Source organism: Manis pentadactyla, chromosome 5 (genome assembly GCF_030020395.1).
Source record: "Manis pentadactyla isolate mManPen7 chromosome 5, mManPen7.hap1, whole genome shotgun sequence".
NCBI classification, from domain to species: domain Eukaryota; kingdom Metazoa; phylum Chordata; class Mammalia; order Pholidota; family Manidae; genus Manis; species Manis pentadactyla.
In genome coordinates this window covers 146,779,320-146,797,506 of record NC_080023.1, presented here as the reverse complement: position 1 = coordinate 146,797,506, position 18,187 = coordinate 146,779,320, and the positions used below count along the sequence as shown (strand labels likewise).

The following is an 18,187-nucleotide window of genomic DNA, read 5'->3' as shown; positions in this document are numbered from 1 at the left end:
TCTACATTAAGACCCAACTGAAAATGTCTATCCCTGGGCCCCTGTGTGAGTCCAGTGAAGCTTCTGAAGCCTGTTCAGAGCATTTTTTTTTTTGAGGGCATCTCTCATATTTATTGATCAAATGGTTGTTAACAACAATAAAATTCTGTATAGGGGAGTCAATGCTCAATGCACAATCATTAATCCACCCCAAGCCTAATTTTCGTCAGTCTCCAATCTTCTGAGGCATAACAAACAAGTTCTTACATGGAGAACAAATTCTTACATAATGAATAAGTTACATAGTGAACAGTACAAAGGCAGTCATCACAGAAACTTTCAGTTTTGCTCATGCATTATGAACTATAAACAGTCAGTTCAAATATGAATACTCATTTGGTTTTGTTTTTTTTTTTTTAATAATTATTTTTTATTGAAGGGTAGTTGATGCACAGTATTACATTACATTAGTTTCAAGTGTACAACACAGTGGTAGAACATTTATATACATAATTCTAGGTTCCAGCTATCACCCTACCAAGCTGTTGCAATATCTTGACTATATTCCTTATGCTATACATTACATCCTGGTTACTTATTTATTTTACCATTGGAAGTCTGTCCTTTTTTTTTGTGAGGGCATCTCTCATATTTATTGATCAAATGGTTGTTAACGACAATAAAATTCTGTATAGGGGAGTCAATGCTCAATGCACAATCATTAATCCACCCCAAGCCTAATTTTCATCAGTCTCCAATCTTCTGAGGCATAACAAACAAGTTCTTACATGTAGAACAAATTCTTACATAATGAATAAGTTACATAGTGAACAGTACAAGGGCAGTCATCACAGAAGCATTCGGTTTTGCTCATGCATTATGAACTCTAAACAGTCAGTTCAAATATGAATACTCATTTGGTTTTTATACTTGATTTATATGTGGATACCACATTTCTCTCTTTATTATTATTATTTTTAATAAAATGCTGAAGTGGTAGGTAGATACAAGATAAAGGTAGAAAACATAGTTTAGTGTTGTAAGAGAGCAAATGTAGATGATCAGGTGTGTGCCTGTAGACTATGTGTTAATCCAAGCTAGACAAGGGCAATAAAACATCCACGTATGCAGAAGATTTCTCTCAGAACGGGGGGGTGAGGTTCTAAGCCTCACCTCTGTTGATCCCCAATTTCTCACCTGATGACCCCCCTGCGACTGTGCCTGTCTTAGGTTGTTCCTCCCTTGAGGAATCTTACCCGTCTCTGGCTAACCAGTCATCTTCCGGGGCCATACAGGGAAATGTAAAGTTGGTAAGTGAGAGAGAAGCCTTATTGTTTGAAAAGGTTAGCTTTTTATTTCCTTGCATACTTATGCCCTGTGGCTTCTATGCCCAGCATTTGTCTTGAGGTATCTTTACCACTTGGAAGAATTATGATACTCGGTAAATTTGATATGAGGCACGAATTCTATTTAAGGGTTGTAATTAGGAAGGAAGAAGAAAAGCTATAGAAGTAGCAGGCGGCAGAAAACATGGGAAGATTGATTATTTCTTTGACATATCTTCTTGTAGAGTAACTTCAGCATGTATAGGTTTTAAGCTACTACTTAAATTGCGCACACACATTAACATAATAGGAGTATAGTTACATAACCAAAGCATATCTGTAATTACCAGCCATCTCCAGTGAAACCAAGAAAACCAGTTAGGCACCTTAGGCATTTGTGAAAACTTATCTATGATATGGTGGATATTGTCCAACTGAACTTGAACAGTCTGAGAGAAATCAGACAAATTAAAACAACCCATTCCTGGGGAATGTTCACATCCCTTATGTTCTTTTAACAGTAAATAGTCTGTAGTTGTAAGACTTTGGAGCGCTACAATTTGCACTTCTCCAAATTCTTGGTTGAGTTCGTTCCAACAGTATAGATCCAGTCAAATTTGTTGTTTTACTGTATGCACAGGCCAGCTTAGATATCTCCTTCCTCATTCCCATGGCAAGTCCAGGAACTGGTGGGATGAGTGCATCTACAGCTGTAGCAGTGCATGGATCTTTGTTGGGGTTTTTTGATGATCATCTTCTGGCGTGAGTCTTCCAGAGAGTGCTGGTGTTGGAAGTTCTCTTTCATATCGTATCTTAGTTCATTTTCAGGGTAGCCCAATTAGGCTTTGATCTTCTGTATAAACGCAAACAGACCCTTTGCCTACACTTTTATGTGCCTTTATACCCTTGTGTAGAACTCATTGGAGGTTACCACACAGGAACTGCCCTTTTTTGTTTTGTTTTGTTTTGTTTTGTTTTGTTTTTGGTATCACTAATCTACACTTACATGAGGAATATTATGTTTACTAGGCTCTCCCCTATACCAGGTCTCCCCTATAAACCCCTTTACAGTCACTGTCCATCAGCATAGCAAAATGTTGTAGAATCACTACTTGTCTTCTCTGTGTTGTACAGCCCTCCCTTTTCTCCTACTCCCCCATGCATGTTAATCTTAATACCCCCCTCCTTCTCCCCCCCCTTATCCCTCCCTACCCACCCATCCTCCCCAGTCCCTTTCCCTTTGGTACCTGTTAGTCCATTCTTGAGTTCTGTGATTCTGCTGCTGTTTTGTTCCTTCAGTTTTTCCTTTGTTCTTATATTCCACAGATAAGTGAAATCATTTGATATTTCTCTTTCTCTGCTTGGCTTGTTTCACTGAGCATAATACCCTCCAGCTCCATCCATGTTGCTGCAAATGATTGGATTTGCCCTTTTCTTATGGCTGAGTAGTATTCCATTGTGTATAAATACCACATCTTCTTTATCCATTCATCTATCGATGGACATTTAGGTTGCTTCCAATTCTTGGCTATTGTAAATAGTGCTGCGATAAACATAGGGGTGCACTGATCTTTCTCATACTTGATTGCTGCATTCTTAGGGTAAATTCCTAGGAGTGCAATTCCTAGGTCAAATGGTAAGTCTGTTTTGAGCATTTTGATGTACCTCCATACTGCTTTCCACAATGGTTGTACTAACTTACATTCCCACCAGCAGTGTAGCAGAGCATTTTTAAACACATAAAAGAAAATACAGAGATTACAGAGGAAACCAATTATGTTGAAATAAAATTATCAAAACATTTTATACTGATTAACTTTAAATATTTTTAAAATTCACTAACTAAGATCCACTGGTGGACCTAGTAACTACCATAATATCACAGGGATAAGTAAGAGATATTTTGAGATCTGCTATACATGAATTAGGGAGACAAACTTGCCCTGTACTTTCCCATTTTTGCACTGAAAATCCTGTGACCTGGGAGCCCCCTCATCCCTGGCAAACTGGGACAGTTTGTCACCCAACTGTTGTCATTGCTCATTTAAAAATTAAAACCATTCTCCAATAGAGAAGGGCCAGCATACAACAGGTACATGGGGAACACAGCTGAATCTAAGTTGACTGATCAACTTGGGGAAACTGGTAGTTTCTACTGAAGCTGAAGAGACACCTATGACCCAGCATTTCTACTCCTGAGGATTTGCCCAACAGCAGTGATGTTCACCAAGAGATGTACATTAGAATTTTCAAAGCGAATCCATAGTCCCAAACAGGGAACCACCCAATCTCTATCAGGTGGTGAATAGATTAATAAATCATGGTTTGTTTAGACAACCATGTATCACATAGGAAATAGAAGTAAAAATAATACCTCTAGGCAAGAATGTTGATAAATATACAAACAAAAGAAGCCAGCCACAAAATAACACCTATTGCATGATTCCATTTGTGTAAAATACAAAAACAGTTGAAACCAGCCTGGGAAATCAAAGTCAGACCAGTGGGTGCGCTGTGGGGGTGGGGGGCATTCATGAGGATTTGGAATACTCTGCTGATTCCATAAGGTTGTTCCATTTGGGAAAATGTATTGAATCATGCACTTACGGAATGTGCACTTTTCTGTATTCATGTTATACTTCAGTAAAAGCGTATTTTAAGAAATGTTGGATTCCCCATTCACATCTCCTGTTCTCAGCCCTGCAGCCATCAATGCCAAGAGGTGACCTCTGCCTACATTGTGCGGTGTGGCTGACTCTGCAGCTTGGGTACCCCTCTCACCCACCAAATGCGACCTGACTTGATGAGGCTCCAGTCTTTCTCCTTGTATCACAGACCCAGCCCCTGGCATGAACTTCTTCGGCCTTTGCTAGTTGCCTGAGCAACGGTAAACCCTTCATTAGTATTTCTGGCAAGCCAATAATGAACATGTGAACACATTCCTATGCATTCAAAGCATCTTTGAAACCTTAGCTCTTTGCCCTTTATATTATTTCTAGAGAAGGATTTGTATTGAATTGTGTGACTCCAAAAGGTGCCAAGCAATGTCTGATAAGCTCCGACAGTGTGTGTGTGGGTGGGGAGACATGTACCTCTTGCACAGATGTAAAAACACATTCTCGGCTGAACTTCTGCCTCCCGCAAGCTGTCCAGTAAACACAGCATGTATTGCCTGAGACAGAGGGTAATTTACATGATAAAGAAGGCTCAACTTTCCCTAATGGAGGACAATTGAAGTCACTGGAGGCAGAGACTGGCAGGGTGGGGATTAGAGCCTGGGTCTCCAGTTCTCGCCCATGAGTTTAGCAGCATCCCCTTGAAGCCACTGTGGTAACAAAGGTGTGATGGCTCTGACACAATGCCTGCTGTTTTCACCTTTTCCAGGTAACCTCACCCTACAGGAGGCCTTTCTCCTTTTGGACATTTTCCTGCATAATAGACAGAGAAGACAAACTGTAGGTCAAATTATCAGGGTAATTATGCTTTTAAAAAACATCAGAGACAAATGAGAAAGGGGGAGAGGAGGTGTGACTGAATGAGGAACTTCAAAATGATGGCCGAGCCTGGCCTTCCCTGCCCTTCTTAGGACCTCCAGGTTGGGTTTCTGCCTCTTTCCAGTCCACCCCTTTCTGGATTGACCTCAAATACAACAGTCCTCCTGCTACTCCTGCTCTAAATCTTCAGCAGCTCTCTATCTTCTCATTTACAAACGTTCTGTTCCACAAACATTTGGTGACGTTCAAGATGAGCAACTGTCTTCGGTGGTCCCTGATACACCATGAGGAGATTTGTCACCTGCCTCCTACCCAACCCCACCCCCTCCCTGCTCCTTCTGCGCTGAATCAATTTCCCACATCCCGGCTCCAAGCACCAGCGGCATTCTGAACAGGGAAGGGAGATAAATGCAGAGGAAATGACTCTTCGATTAGTGCATTTGCTTCTCCAGCAGTGATGGCCCTGCGTCTCCTATTACACGTCTGGACAACTGTATGCCAGTAGAAAACTAGCGCCATGACAGGTCTTCACCATGCGGCCAAGCTCTCTTTCTTTAACTAAGTGCAAAACTATTGCATTTATCCCCATTAAATTTCCTCTTGCTGCCTTTACATATCCCTACCTGCTGCAGTCTGTCATGTTGAGCCTGCCCCCTGGCCCACAGCCCACCTTGGCAGCTTTGATCCATGTGCAGCTCCGACAGCCTGTCCTCATCCACGTGGCTGATAAAGAAGGGATAAAGGGAATCTTATTTGCATCCAGATTCTAGGCACTGTGCTAGGTGTGTGGCAAACAGGTGAAATAAAACAGTCCTTCAATATCTGTGATCTCAAGAGAAGGTGTGAACAGCAATGGGATGCCCTGCATGATCTTTCAGCTGCATACCAAGTGCTATGGGATACCCCCAGGAAGACCTCTGACTGTGCTTGGGAAGAGAAGAGTGGGTGAAATATACAGGGGGCTGGTTTTTAAGATGTGCATAAGGCAATAATTAAAATTCTAGGACTGTAAAAGCTGAACGCAGGTATATTCTATGACCCGGCAAGTCTACCCCCTCATAGTGTGCATCCAACAGGAAAGTGATCATATGTCCACCCAAAGGCACGTGCAAGAATGTTCCCGGCAGTACTATTTGTAAAATCCCAAGCTGGAACCACCCCAATGCCCACCTACAGGAGAGTGGAGAAGTAAATTGTGGACTAGTCCTACAAAGGAATGAACAATCTAGTACTACCCACAATGTGGGTGAATCTCATAAGATGCAATCTGAGAGCAAAATAGACACAAAGACTGTGTTCTATATAATTCTATACATACGAAGTACAAAAACAGACAAAACTAATCTATGGTGTAAGGAGTCAGGACAGTGGTTGGTATAGGAGACAGAGCCACGACCCAACGGGGAGACAAGGAGGTTTTGGGGGTACTGTCCTGCTCAACTTCTGGGTGCAATTTACATGAATGTATTCAGTGCGTAAAAATACGTAACGTTGTATACGCAGGATATGTTCAGCTTCCTGTGACTGCAGTAGACATCAATGACAAGAAAACATTGAGTATGGCTGTTCAGGCAGCTACACAGCTATCTAAATAAGTATTATTTTCCACAACATATTTCAATTTCTCTACCATTAGGCTACGAGCTCCTTTCACTGCCTCTTCTATCTCCATGTTCTCCTTTCTTAGCATAACATGGTCCAAGAACATAACAGACATTAGATAAATCTTCAGAAAGCCGAGATGTGGCGGACAATCTTTCCACACACTAACCTTCCTGGATGCAGTTTGCCATGGCATCTTGTATCTTAATGATCACTGTATTTATTTATAAATGCTCTCCAAAGGTCCAAGACCTAGTCAAACTAGGAATTGATTGAATAATGATCCACTCATGCATTCTAAACTCAGACTTTCCCTATCACTTTTTTTCCCTAAACCATATGCTTTTCCATTGTTCATACATTTGAGAGAAATCTGTCCTGGTCCTTGCATCATGAAGCATTCTCCCTGTTTTCTCAAACATGACCTACATTTAATTGTATCCCCAATATAATTGTCAATGCCAGAAGACACAAGTCACTGGGCCCTGGCCTCTTAGTTCATTTAAAGAAACGAATGTTCTCTCACTAATTGCTTGGCTGTTCATCTCTCCAGGCCGAGAGCCGGGTGCCCGGCAGCCTTGGAGCAGCTTGGCTCTCTCTCTGCTCCTTCTTGCCTCTTTACAACGGGCAGAACTCGCATCTTCTCGAACACTTTAACAGTCTTCCCCATTCCCCTGTGCCTCTTTGTACGCTCACAAGAGGAATCTGCAGCCTCATCAGCTCTAAACCAACCTCCCAGTGTTGTCTGGGCAAAGCCCTCCTCAGAACAGAAGAGAGATTGAGGGGGCCTAGAAGCGCTTGCCCCACCTGGGGACAGGCAGAGTGGACAGTACACAGAGGTCAGAACCGGGCAATTGGCCCGCAGGGCAGCAACACCTGCCTGGCTGGGTGACCTTGGACTTATCTGGGCCCCGTGACCTCACAGTGTGAAGGAGCTGGACTGGAGGATTCTGAGTCCTTTCCAGCTCTAAACAAACATCCCAAACCCTAGTTATGACCCTTGGCATCCATACATTAAAATTGTACTGACACTGCCTCTGGGTAGTGAAATATTCAGAGATCTTTTCTCTTCTGCATTTTGCTAGTAGTTGATATGAAGTTTGCACCACTAATGAGTTTGTGTGTATTCACAAGACCAATAAGTCTATGGTTCTAGAAAGAAAATGGAAAAGTTTTCTTTTAAAAGAAAAATCAAATATATTTTTAAAGTAAAACCAGAGGAGGAAGAAAAGCCTGATTGAAGGCCCCAAGTCCAACGAGAACATAGAAGCTCTGCAGGGGCAGCCTTGGCCCAGGGGTTTCCCACCTCCACGGTGCAGTCTCTGCAAACTCTTCTGGTGCCATCTGCTGGTCAGCCCAGAAGAAAGCACTTAATTTGGTTTGAAAAAGGACTTCAAAGTGAATCCGGAGAACTCTTGAGGAGATCCCGTTCAGGATAAAGATCCCATTCTATTTACAGGCAACTCATGCCCCATACTCACCTCCAGAATTCCTGTTTTGATTTTGCATTGCAGTAATGACTGCAAAGGGGCACCTGAGTAAGGCCCTCTGTGTTGTGTAAGGAATGGTCACCCGAGAACTGTGTGCACCCCTCACGCCAGGAATAGCAGACTCTCCAGAGCCCCTCCTGGCTTCACATGGACATCACGTGCAGAGGGAAGCCCTCTGAGGAGCCTTGCTCTCAGCCTGCACCATCTTTGAACAGTGCTGATTTCATCTCCCTCTGCCTCTGTCCCCTGGGTTTCCACAGATCTGCACCTCATTGGCCTTTGGACTAAGTCAGTGGTTCAAGCATTCCCATATGGCCCCAGCAGCCCATAAGGCTGGCAGATCTCACTGTCCTTCACCCAACATTAGCCTTGCTGTTCCACCTACCCGATAGAGGCCTGGCCCCTCACTCGTGTGGGCCCCAGCCATGGGGCACACAGTCCAGCTGATATCTTGTTTTCTATCTGAGAGCTGCCCAGCAAAGGACCCTCTGCTGTCTGATGCTAGTCTTCCAGTGCAACACAGTGGCATGTCCAGCAAGACTTGTTTAAACCACCCTCTGTTCTGGGCATTGTTTGGAAAGTATCTTCCTTTTAATACTTCTCTTTCAATTCTAAAAGACACGTCAAAATACCAGCCTTAAAAAATAGCCTTAAAGAGACTCTGGACAGAGGCATCCATCCGTCCGTCCAGCTGTGACTCTGTGATATAATAAGGAATATATATTTGATCTTCTTCCCCAGTTCCTGGCACAGAGCTTCTAAAACCTTGTGACTTCCTGAGTGATAGGGGTGACAGGAGCATCTTTTATTACAATATTTAGTTTCTGTCCCCAGTCCTGGGCACAGAGAGGTTCAGGGAGCCTCTGGGTTGGTGAACCCACCCACATCCAGGATGGGGGGTGTTCCCAAGCTCCATGGGGACTCTTGCACTTGGAACCCTTCCAGATCTTTCCTATGTATCTCTTGACATGGCTGTTGGTTTGTTTCCTTTATAAAATCCTTTATAATAAAATGGTACTACTAAGTAAATAAGTAAGTCAACAAATAAACTATAGATTACTAAATACTTCAAAGAAAGAAAAAGAAAGGGCAACTCTTAAGTCTTTCTCAGCTTCATCAAGGTCTTCACATATGTTTATTAGTAAACATGATGAGAAGGTCCATCCTTCTCAAGGCAAAGGACGCCCGGGAACCTCTGATTGGTCCTGCCAGGAGACAAGGGCTGCCATATTTGGAGAGCAGCACAAATGCCACCTCCCCCTGCAGCTCCTACAAGGCTGGTGGGTCTGGCTGCTGAGCAGTGTGCTGCAGGACAGCGTGGCCGTGGTCCCAGAGGCGCCGTCCCAGAGAGAGCCCAAGGTACGTGGCGGGCAGAGCTGGCGTGTGGGGTCCATTTCTGTGTTCAGGGTCGCTCGTCTCTGATGTGACTGCAGTGGTTTCTTTACTCCCACCTCTGGGAAGGGTCCCAGGTCAGGGGACACTTGTGAGAACAGTGGGGCATCACTGGTGTGGCATGTCTATGTTTTATGGTGCCATAGTACAATCTGTTTTCGGGTTTGCTGGTAGGGATTTTCTTTTGCTTTTAAACCCTTGCCTATAAGGACAAGTTTCTTTCTCAGGATTTCCATGCTTCTATTTTTTTTTATTTGACTCACCTGTAATTTATGTTATTATTCTTATTCAAGATTTGTCTTACCAAGGAGTGTGGGCTGATGACACGGGGTGTGGCCCCCTGTTCAGGAGGTTCATGAGTGTTTGCTTCATGCTTGGATCTCTTTGGAGAAAGCTGGTCTGCGCTCACCATGATTAGGGGGCTGTCAGGGCAGGGGGGTGCTGGAAACCTGGACTCTCAGACTGCTGGGCACACTGTGCCCACTCTGTGGCCGAGGCCAGGCAATGTCTGCAAGGTCAGCAGAAGTCTCTTTGCAAGCGTCCAGGGGTGACTGGACCTGCACTTAGGTGGCATTTTGTCTTTTTTTCTACATAAGAACCAGTCATGCTTGAGTTGAACATTTTTACAGAGGTGTACTAACCACCTTTAGGAATGCTGCAGCAGGGAGCGAGTGTTGGGGGCTCAGCCAGCTACCCTTTCAACCTCCTCCAGCCTTGGCACTCATGGACTCCCAGTAAATCTTCATCTAGGAGACAGCCTGAATGTGCTCCTCTGTAGTGACTCTCCTGTATCTCTAGCCACATGCACAAAGGTCCAGGTGCTGGAATGCCCCTAACAGCTGACCTTGAGAGGTGGGTTTCCACAATAGCTATTGTAGTTTCAGGAGCCAGATGTGACAAATTACCGGATTGGGGGTTGGGTCCAGGGGACATTCCCTGCTGTCACCAGCAGCCCTTTAGATGCTCTGGGGCCACCTGACTGGGGACCCTCCAGCCTTTCCTCCCCTCCCATCATCTCATTTCCTCTGAAATTCCTCACAGGCCCTGTTCTGTGCTCAGCTTAGGCACTATTGGGGCTGCTCTCCATGCCTAGTGAGTCAAAGCACAAAACTTGAGCACCTCCCCTCCTGCAGCCCAGAAGGGGCTCCGTGAGTGGGCACGTGAGAATCGCGTCAGACAGAACTGGATGCAGATCTGCTGCCCACTATTGCACAGCCTTGGGCAAATTACTTACCTCCTCTGAGCACCAGTACAACTTTTATAAAAGTGGAATAACAAGATACCTGCCCAATGTGAGAATTAAGTTAAGTGATGTCCGTGGCTGACATGTAGTAATTGTGCAGTAGGAAGCTAGTTGAGGAGGGAGAGTGGGGAGTGGGTGGGTCACTGTCCCCATGGGTGGGACTGGGGGTACCTGTGGTACACATTGACCCCTTGACATAGAGAGCAGGGGTCTTGTACCTACACTCCCATCTCTCTCCCCCTTTTCCTTTCTCTGTTATTACCATAAAGCCCTTTGAAATGAGCAGACAGTGACTGTCTTAGAATCGACAGCAGAATGTGCCAGAGGCAGTGCCAGCTTAGAACAACAGAGAATAAAGAGGGAAGATTAAAAATACAGTCCATGCCCAGAAATCACTGATTCCACCTCTTCTACTGTATTTTCCTCCAAGGGACCCCTTGGTCTGAAACACTTGGAATTACCAAAGAAAACCTCGCTCTGTTAAGTCATTACCCATTATTTTCCCATGCACATTCAAAGGCTTTATAATTGCCAGTTGCAGCTTCTCATCTGTCTGAGAAAACCAGGATCACCACCCTGAGTGGATGTAATTCCAGGCAAAAGCAGGAAACTTAGTATTGACTTAACCCTGTGCAGCCTAAACATGGGAAAATGATTATGCGTATGGAGAAAAAAACAAAGTAAATGGTGCAAGAATAACATTCTTTGCTTAAATCCCTACACACAGGGAGGGGAGCGGGGAGACAGGGAACCCCACTGGGGACGGTAACTGGCCCGTCCTTTGCTGTTGCAGATTCTGACACAATGAGGAAGCATCTGGGCGGAAGCTGCCTGGCGGTGGTCTGTGTCCTGCTGTTCTGCCAGCTCTGCACAGTCCAGGCGAGAGGCATAAAGCACAGAATCAAGTGGAACCGGAAGGCCTTGCCGAGTCCCTCACAGGTCACCGAGGCCCGTGTGGCCGAAATCCACCCTGGCACCTTCATCAGGCAGGGCCGAAAGCTGGACATCGACTTCGGAGCCGAGGGCAACAGGTACTACGAGGCCAACTACTGGCAGTTCCCTGATGGAATCCACTACCATGGCTGCTCTGAGGCCAACGTGACCAAGGAGAAGTTTATCACCAACTGCATCAATGTCACCCAGGCGGCCAACCAGGAGGAGCTGTCCCGAGAGAAACACGACAAGCTTTACCAGCGAGTCCTGTGGCGGCTGGTCAGGGAGCTCTGCTCTGTCAAGCGCTGCGATTACTGGCTGGAGAGGGGAGCGGGGCTGCGGGTCACCATGGACCGGCCCGTTATGCTCTGTCTGCTGCTTTTCTTTTGGTCAATCGTGAAATAGGCCTGCAAGGGGGCTGGCAGTCACAGAGATGAGAGGGGAAGCAAATCACGGAGGGACCCCGGCTCCTCTCCTCCAGCCCCACACCCACACATGTTCTGAAGGTACCAAGGAGCAGTGATTTTTCAGCGCTTCAAAGAGCACTCCCCAGGGTCCCTTGGGTATTCGCTTGTATTTGATAAATGTGCGTGTGTCAGTCCCCTTGGGCTCCACCAGAGGGCGGCTTGCTCAGCGCAGCTTCCTTAGCCCCCGCAGGAGCGTCCAGGCACACCGTATCGTTATTATTATGCAATCAGTGTTTGGAGAGCCGATCAAAGAACGCACCAGGGACTGTGCCAAGCACTCCACAGTGCTCCCCACGGCTCCTAGACAGAGGCGTCCTTCCCATTGTAGAGATGAGGTGAAGTGGCTAGAAGGTGGCAGAGACAGAATTCAACCCCAGATGTTCCACTCTGGGCAACCCCAGGGCTGTCTTGTGAGCCATTATGGCTCGCAAGGCCCAAATCCAAACACATATTTCTGACGAAATCGCAGCAACTCCACTTTTAGAAATATGAAAAGGCCTGAGCTGACAGCCATGTATTCTGTACCTAGTTACATGGAGACTTCAATTCCTTTAACATACAATAAAGAGTATTTTTTAAGGACATGCCTGCTTCCTAACGTCTCCTAACCCTATGTGCATATCTTTATTTTCATGCATACAGTATCTTTAAATATATCCCTTTACCAAGGCACCCCACACAATCTCTAGCTGGTTTCTGCCGCCGCTTTGGCAGGGGCCGCCCTTTCTGTGAACCACTGATCGCCACAAGAGAATCATTCCCTTCCAAAAAGGTTAACAAGAAACTTGTTTTAGGGAAACCCAGTGAAGAATTCATTCACACCATAAGCAAGGGTAGGTATAACATTTATTATCTACTTATCATTAGTTAAATACATATATACATATATTACAAAATGTTATTAATGTCAGTTAAATGTGTGTACTACAAAATATGAAACCTTTAAATAAAAACGATTAATCTGATGCTCCAACATATCCCCCACCCCTAATCCCGCCCCCAGTCTCTCTTGGCTCCTCTCTAAGACCCAGGAGATGTTGAGCTATATTTGGAAATGATAGCTGCTGAATATTATCAATTCTTCTTTAAAGAGAGTCTGTAAGGGTGAAAACAATGTGCATTCTCAGACAATTTATCCAGAGTATTTTAAAACATGAATGCTGATAATGGTACCTCTTGTCCTCAGTCTCCACTGCTATCAGTGTTCTTCTCAAGGTTACACTTTGAAGGTTTTAATATAGAAGCCGGTTGGGCAATTGGGGGTGGGCCAACTGGGTGCACAACTGGTGTACTCCCCTGGGTACAGTTGGAGACTCCCACCCCCACCCCCTTGCCCCCACCCTGCACAGAAACAGCACCCCAGAGGCACACGACGCCTTTGTTCTCCTGCAGCCGGCCATGGGCTTACCTTTTGCTTCTACGTTCCTACAGGTCAGGGAGCAGCACTGAAATACAGAACAGGCAGAGACTATTTCTCACATGTCAGTTTTTATTTTTATTTTTAAAATAATAACAACAGCAAGCAAAAAAGAAAGAACAAGTACTTGTAGGCTGACGTTGAAATTCCAAGTCCTTGCTCTCCTGGTTTAATTACAAGGCCACACACAGCTGTGTAAGCAGAATGACTTCATTTCTGACCTGAAAACACTTAAGCCATGATGTAGTACATTTTCTGTAATTGCTGTCTTCTCTCATTTTGTTCACAGTTTCAGAAACCAGATTTAAGTGGGGCGTGAAGGGAATTTATATGTGGTGATTCAAATGCAAGATCTATTTATGGAGCTTTTAATTAAAACTGTATGTGCTTGAACATCTTTAATGATGTTTAGGAATTAGGAGGTCAAGAAAAGTCTCTATGAGTCTCATTTTTCACATTAGCAAAGGGTAGCTGAGTGCCTACTATGCACAAGACACATAAGGGGCTTCTGAATTAGTCTTGATACGGTCATTTTAAATGTGAATAATTTCAATAACCACTGCTTTCTTGTCCCTTCCAAATGTTGACTTTTTAAAATGTTTATTGTAAAAGTGATGCTGAAATTAAAATAGAAATGCAAATAAAACACTTTTCATAATCCCAGCATCTCAGTGTTTTAATTTTGTTCTATAACCTTCTAGTCCTTACCATTTGCATATGCAAATGTACATATTTGCAATAATAATATAGGTGGGCTTTCATATTCTAAATTTTCCCTTAACTTTATTCTATGATTTTTTCATTTTCCTAAGATTCTTTTTGTTCTTGCCTCTCTGCCTACCTTCCCCAACGAACCCCCTCCTTCCCACCTGATATGCAGCCTCCACACTTTCGCTGTGCTCAGATAAGTAAGGGAGAGTTTTTTGTTTGATTACTCCTTTTAAAAATACTATAATTACACATACCATATTTGTTCCTCTGCAGTTTGCCCCCCTAACTTCATGCTGCATCATGAACCTCTCTCTAGTTCAACAGCCTGTCCTTTCAGACTGCTGCAAAACAGCTCTCAGTGTGAGATGGACCCTAATTGGTAATTCTTTAATTCTTTAATTATTCAGTTAATTATTTCTTTAATGATGGACCTTCATGTTGCGTCTGGATTCTTGCCACTGCAAACAATAAACATCTATGTATATACAACTGTGTAATCTTCTACTTTTATTTCTATAAAATAGATTTATACATGTGGCATTTCTGGAACAAAGCCTGTATGTAACTTAAATTTGTCTAGACCTGACCAGATTATGTTTTCACTGAGCAATTCCCATTCCCACCCACAGTGTATGGCATTAGCTTCTCAGAGTTTCTATGTCACTTACCTATAAGAAGCTGCCTTTTCTGTAGACTCTGCTTGAACATTTTCTCTCCTTTGCAGACAACACACCAAAAGCTTCCCAAGTAATTTCTGACCATACGACCATTTGAAAATCCTAAAACTGTTATCAATTCTCATTCTAAACCTGGTCCTTACCCCAAAACATCTGGAAGAGAAGCCTCGAAAACAGGCGATGCATGTCCAGGCTTTCTGCTCACAGGGTGGCATATTGGCACAATTCCACAGTCCCCAGTAGGCAAGGAGGCATGAGGTGAGTTTGGTCCCGTCTTTTTATTACTTTTTAGTAAAACTACACATGCAAGTATCCACATTCCAGTGAGAGTGCCCTCTAGGTCAGAAAGACCAAAAGGGGTGGGCAACACGCAGGCTGTTCAAGGTGCCCTCACTGCTCTCCCCTCCAAGCTCCAGCAGACACTCAGCAGCCTTCCGGAACCCCTCACACCCACCTTGCTTTGGATATTCTTGGCAACACTTAGAAAGCCCACCTTCTGGCCCCAACAAGGTGTGTCCCAAGTAGTGGCTGGCTTGAGGTGGTGACCTATTGGGTCAGGGACTCCTGGCCCTACTTCATCCCTGAGATTTGGTCCCATCTTACACCTCACCTGACACCTTTTCCTCATGTGCTGTATATGGCTGGACAGGGACGCCCCAAAATGCCAGCGTGTTGCTGGAAACTGCCAAGGTCTCAACTGAAATGTTGACGGCAAGGCCCTTGTGCCCACATGCAAGTGGTAAAAACACACGGGCAGAACACACACGCCGAGCGACTGATCTAGAAGGACTTACACAAGTGGCATCATGACACATTTCTGTTTCCCCAGCTGAAAATCAGGTGCTGGTCTGTTGAAGAGCAGACCTCTGGGAAACTCAGCTCACGCCAGCAGCTGTGTTCGCTCTTTCTGCCCAAGGACACGGCCCGGGACTTGCTCTTCTCTTCTTCTCACTGCCGGCAGAAGCCCCTGTTTCAGTTGGGCACCCAGCTTCCCTTATGGAAGGGAAGGGAACCGACCTCCCGGGCCACCCAGAATTTGGTCCACACCTGCAAAATGAGAATAAGTCAGGCACTCCCTGCAAAATGGGAGTAAGGTACTGAGTTTTTGAGACACATCTCTAAGCCCATCCCAGACCACTGAATATCCTGCTCCAGGAAAACAGACTCAGCAAATAGGAGCCTTCAAGCCTTCACCTGGGCCCCAGGGAGGCTTCAGACTGAAATAGGTCCCATGCACTGATCACCACCTTTCTAAAGACCTTCCTGGTGCCTGCACCCACCCCAGAGCTGACCCCCCAAAAAGAGTTTATCCCCCAGAAACTTAAGTGTCCCTGCATCCCCAAGATGCTTCCTGAGTCTCTTATCTCTGTCTACACACCTACCCGGTCAGCCCTTGGAATTCCCCAATCTTACTTTAATGTAAATCTTCTTGTGGGAAAGCATTGCCTTCTTAAACAATACAGATTGTTTTAACTCCTACAGGCTTGGCTGTGAATTGTGGAAGGAAATTGGCAGAAGTCCAGAGAGGAACTAGAGGAAGCTGGAAATAGGTCAAGGCCAGAGGACCTAACACAGGGGTCTCCCTGGCTAGAAGGAGGTGGGCCAGTGTGGGAGTTTATAGGGGCAAGAGAAGACCTTCATAGGGAAAACTCCGCCCTCAGGCTCATCAGAGGTGACATCAGCATCCAACAGGGCTGGTGTATGCTCCCAGGGCTCCAAGCTTAAGAAACAAGGTTTAACTCCAAGGAGAGGGATTTTCAAGAACTAAACAAGGGAAGGATCCAGGGTAGAGTCCTGGAGAGGCCAGACCCATGTCAGTTATGTTGTACATGAATTTCCAAATCCATAATTAAGGTTTCTAATTTTTTTAACTGGTTGTTTTGACTCAGGGCTACTTAGCAATCAAGAACACATAGAAAGAGCTAGCATCCACAATATTATGATTTATAAGAGATACATATTTGGTCATTTAGATGACCAAAATATATTGCTCATACATATTTCATTTTATCCATGGTTCCTGACTCACAGCTCTGCAAACTCTTCGAATGTCCCAAAGAATAGGAGCAATGGGAGCATCTTTTGTCACAATATTTGGTCTCTTGTCCTCAGTTCCTGAAATTGCTGCAGAGCCATAAAGGTGAAATTGGTATCTCGTTATTCATAACAAGCACTTTTCCACCACCAGTGGGTTTATTTAATGAGGTTGCTTTTGGAAAGCACCTGAGGATGGCAGCTGGTTGACAAAGGAACTAACCATGAATAGAGAGTTAGAACTCTCATTCTCAGCCCCTGGTTTCCAGTGGAGAGGAGACGGAGTGGAGGTTGAACCAGTCACCAATGGCCAGCAATTTAATCAATCACATGCATGTAATGAAGCTCCATAAAACCCAAAAGAACAGGGTTGGGGAGCTTCCAGGTTGGTGAGCATATGGAGATTTGGGGGGACTGGTGCACTTAGAGACAGCATCGAAGCTCTGCACCCCTTCCCTGTACACCCTCTGCATGTCTTCCATCTGCCTGTCCCTGAGTTATATCCTCTTATAAACCAGTAATCTAATAAACTGTTGCTTTGAGTTCTGTGAGCTTCTCTAGTAAATTAATCGAGCACAAATTAATCTCTAGTAAATTCTCGAGTAAATTAATCTAGTAAATTAATCTAGTAAAATTAACCTCAGCTCTATAGCAGGTCATTCAGAAGCACAGGTGACACCCTGGACTTGGGACCGGTGTCTGAAGTGAGGAGTGGGGGACAGTCTTGTGGAACGCAGCCCTTAACCTGTGAGATCTGACACTGTCTCTGGGTAGATAGTGCCAGAATTGAGTTGAATTATAGGATATTCAGCTGGTGTTAAGAGAATTGCTTGGATGTGCGGGAAAACACTGGAACTGGGTCCAGAATGCTTTTAGCTTCTTTTAAATGCAATTTATCCCTCTCTGTGCCTAAGCCAAACATCACCACCTCTGCTCCCCTGGGGAAAGAGATTAAAAGCAGGAAAAGATCGGTGAGTTTTCTCAGTTTTTGGCCCAGATAGCAAAGCCAAAGGGTTGAAGAACCCCCACCCACCCAAATTTAAAGGGCTTTTCTGGGCTAATTGTCACAAAAGCAGATTCTAAAAAGTTTCTCCTGGAATTTCATACTTAGTGGGGTCTCCAAACCTGCTCCCTGTCAACTGGGGAATACTGACTGTGCAGAGGGATGTTTCCACAAGTCCAGCAGCCAGACTCACTCAGGGCAGGACCTGAGCCTGTCTGTGAAGCCTCCATATCTATATTTAAAGACCATTGGTAGTGGCTTTTACTTAGAATTATAGATAATTTTTCTTCTAGGCACCATCTCAGCTCCTAACTTATTCAACATGTCCTTTGCCTCATCTTGGGTATTTTGTGGGTTCATCCATGCTTTCATCCAACAGACATTTATTGAGTTCCTACTAAGTGTCTATCTACTCTGTGC

The 18,187-nt window shown here is 44.7% G+C and overlaps 1 protein-coding gene across 1 annotated transcript; it reads left to right on the top strand.

Moving 5' to 3' along the window:
* The first annotated feature begins 9,165 nt into the window (after positions 1 to 9,165).
* On the top strand, positions 9,166 to 14,005 carry PRND (prion like protein doppel). Its single transcript, XM_036885095.2, has 2 exons — positions 9,166 to 9,249; positions 11,319 to 14,005. The coding sequence occupies exon 2, from the start codon at positions 11,330 to 11,332 to the stop codon at positions 11,861 to 11,863; it is 534 nt and encodes a 177-aa protein (XP_036740990.2). The 5' UTR covers positions 9,166 to 9,249; positions 11,319 to 11,329; the 3' UTR covers positions 11,864 to 14,005.
* Positions 14,006 to 18,187: the final 4,182 nt, after the last annotated feature.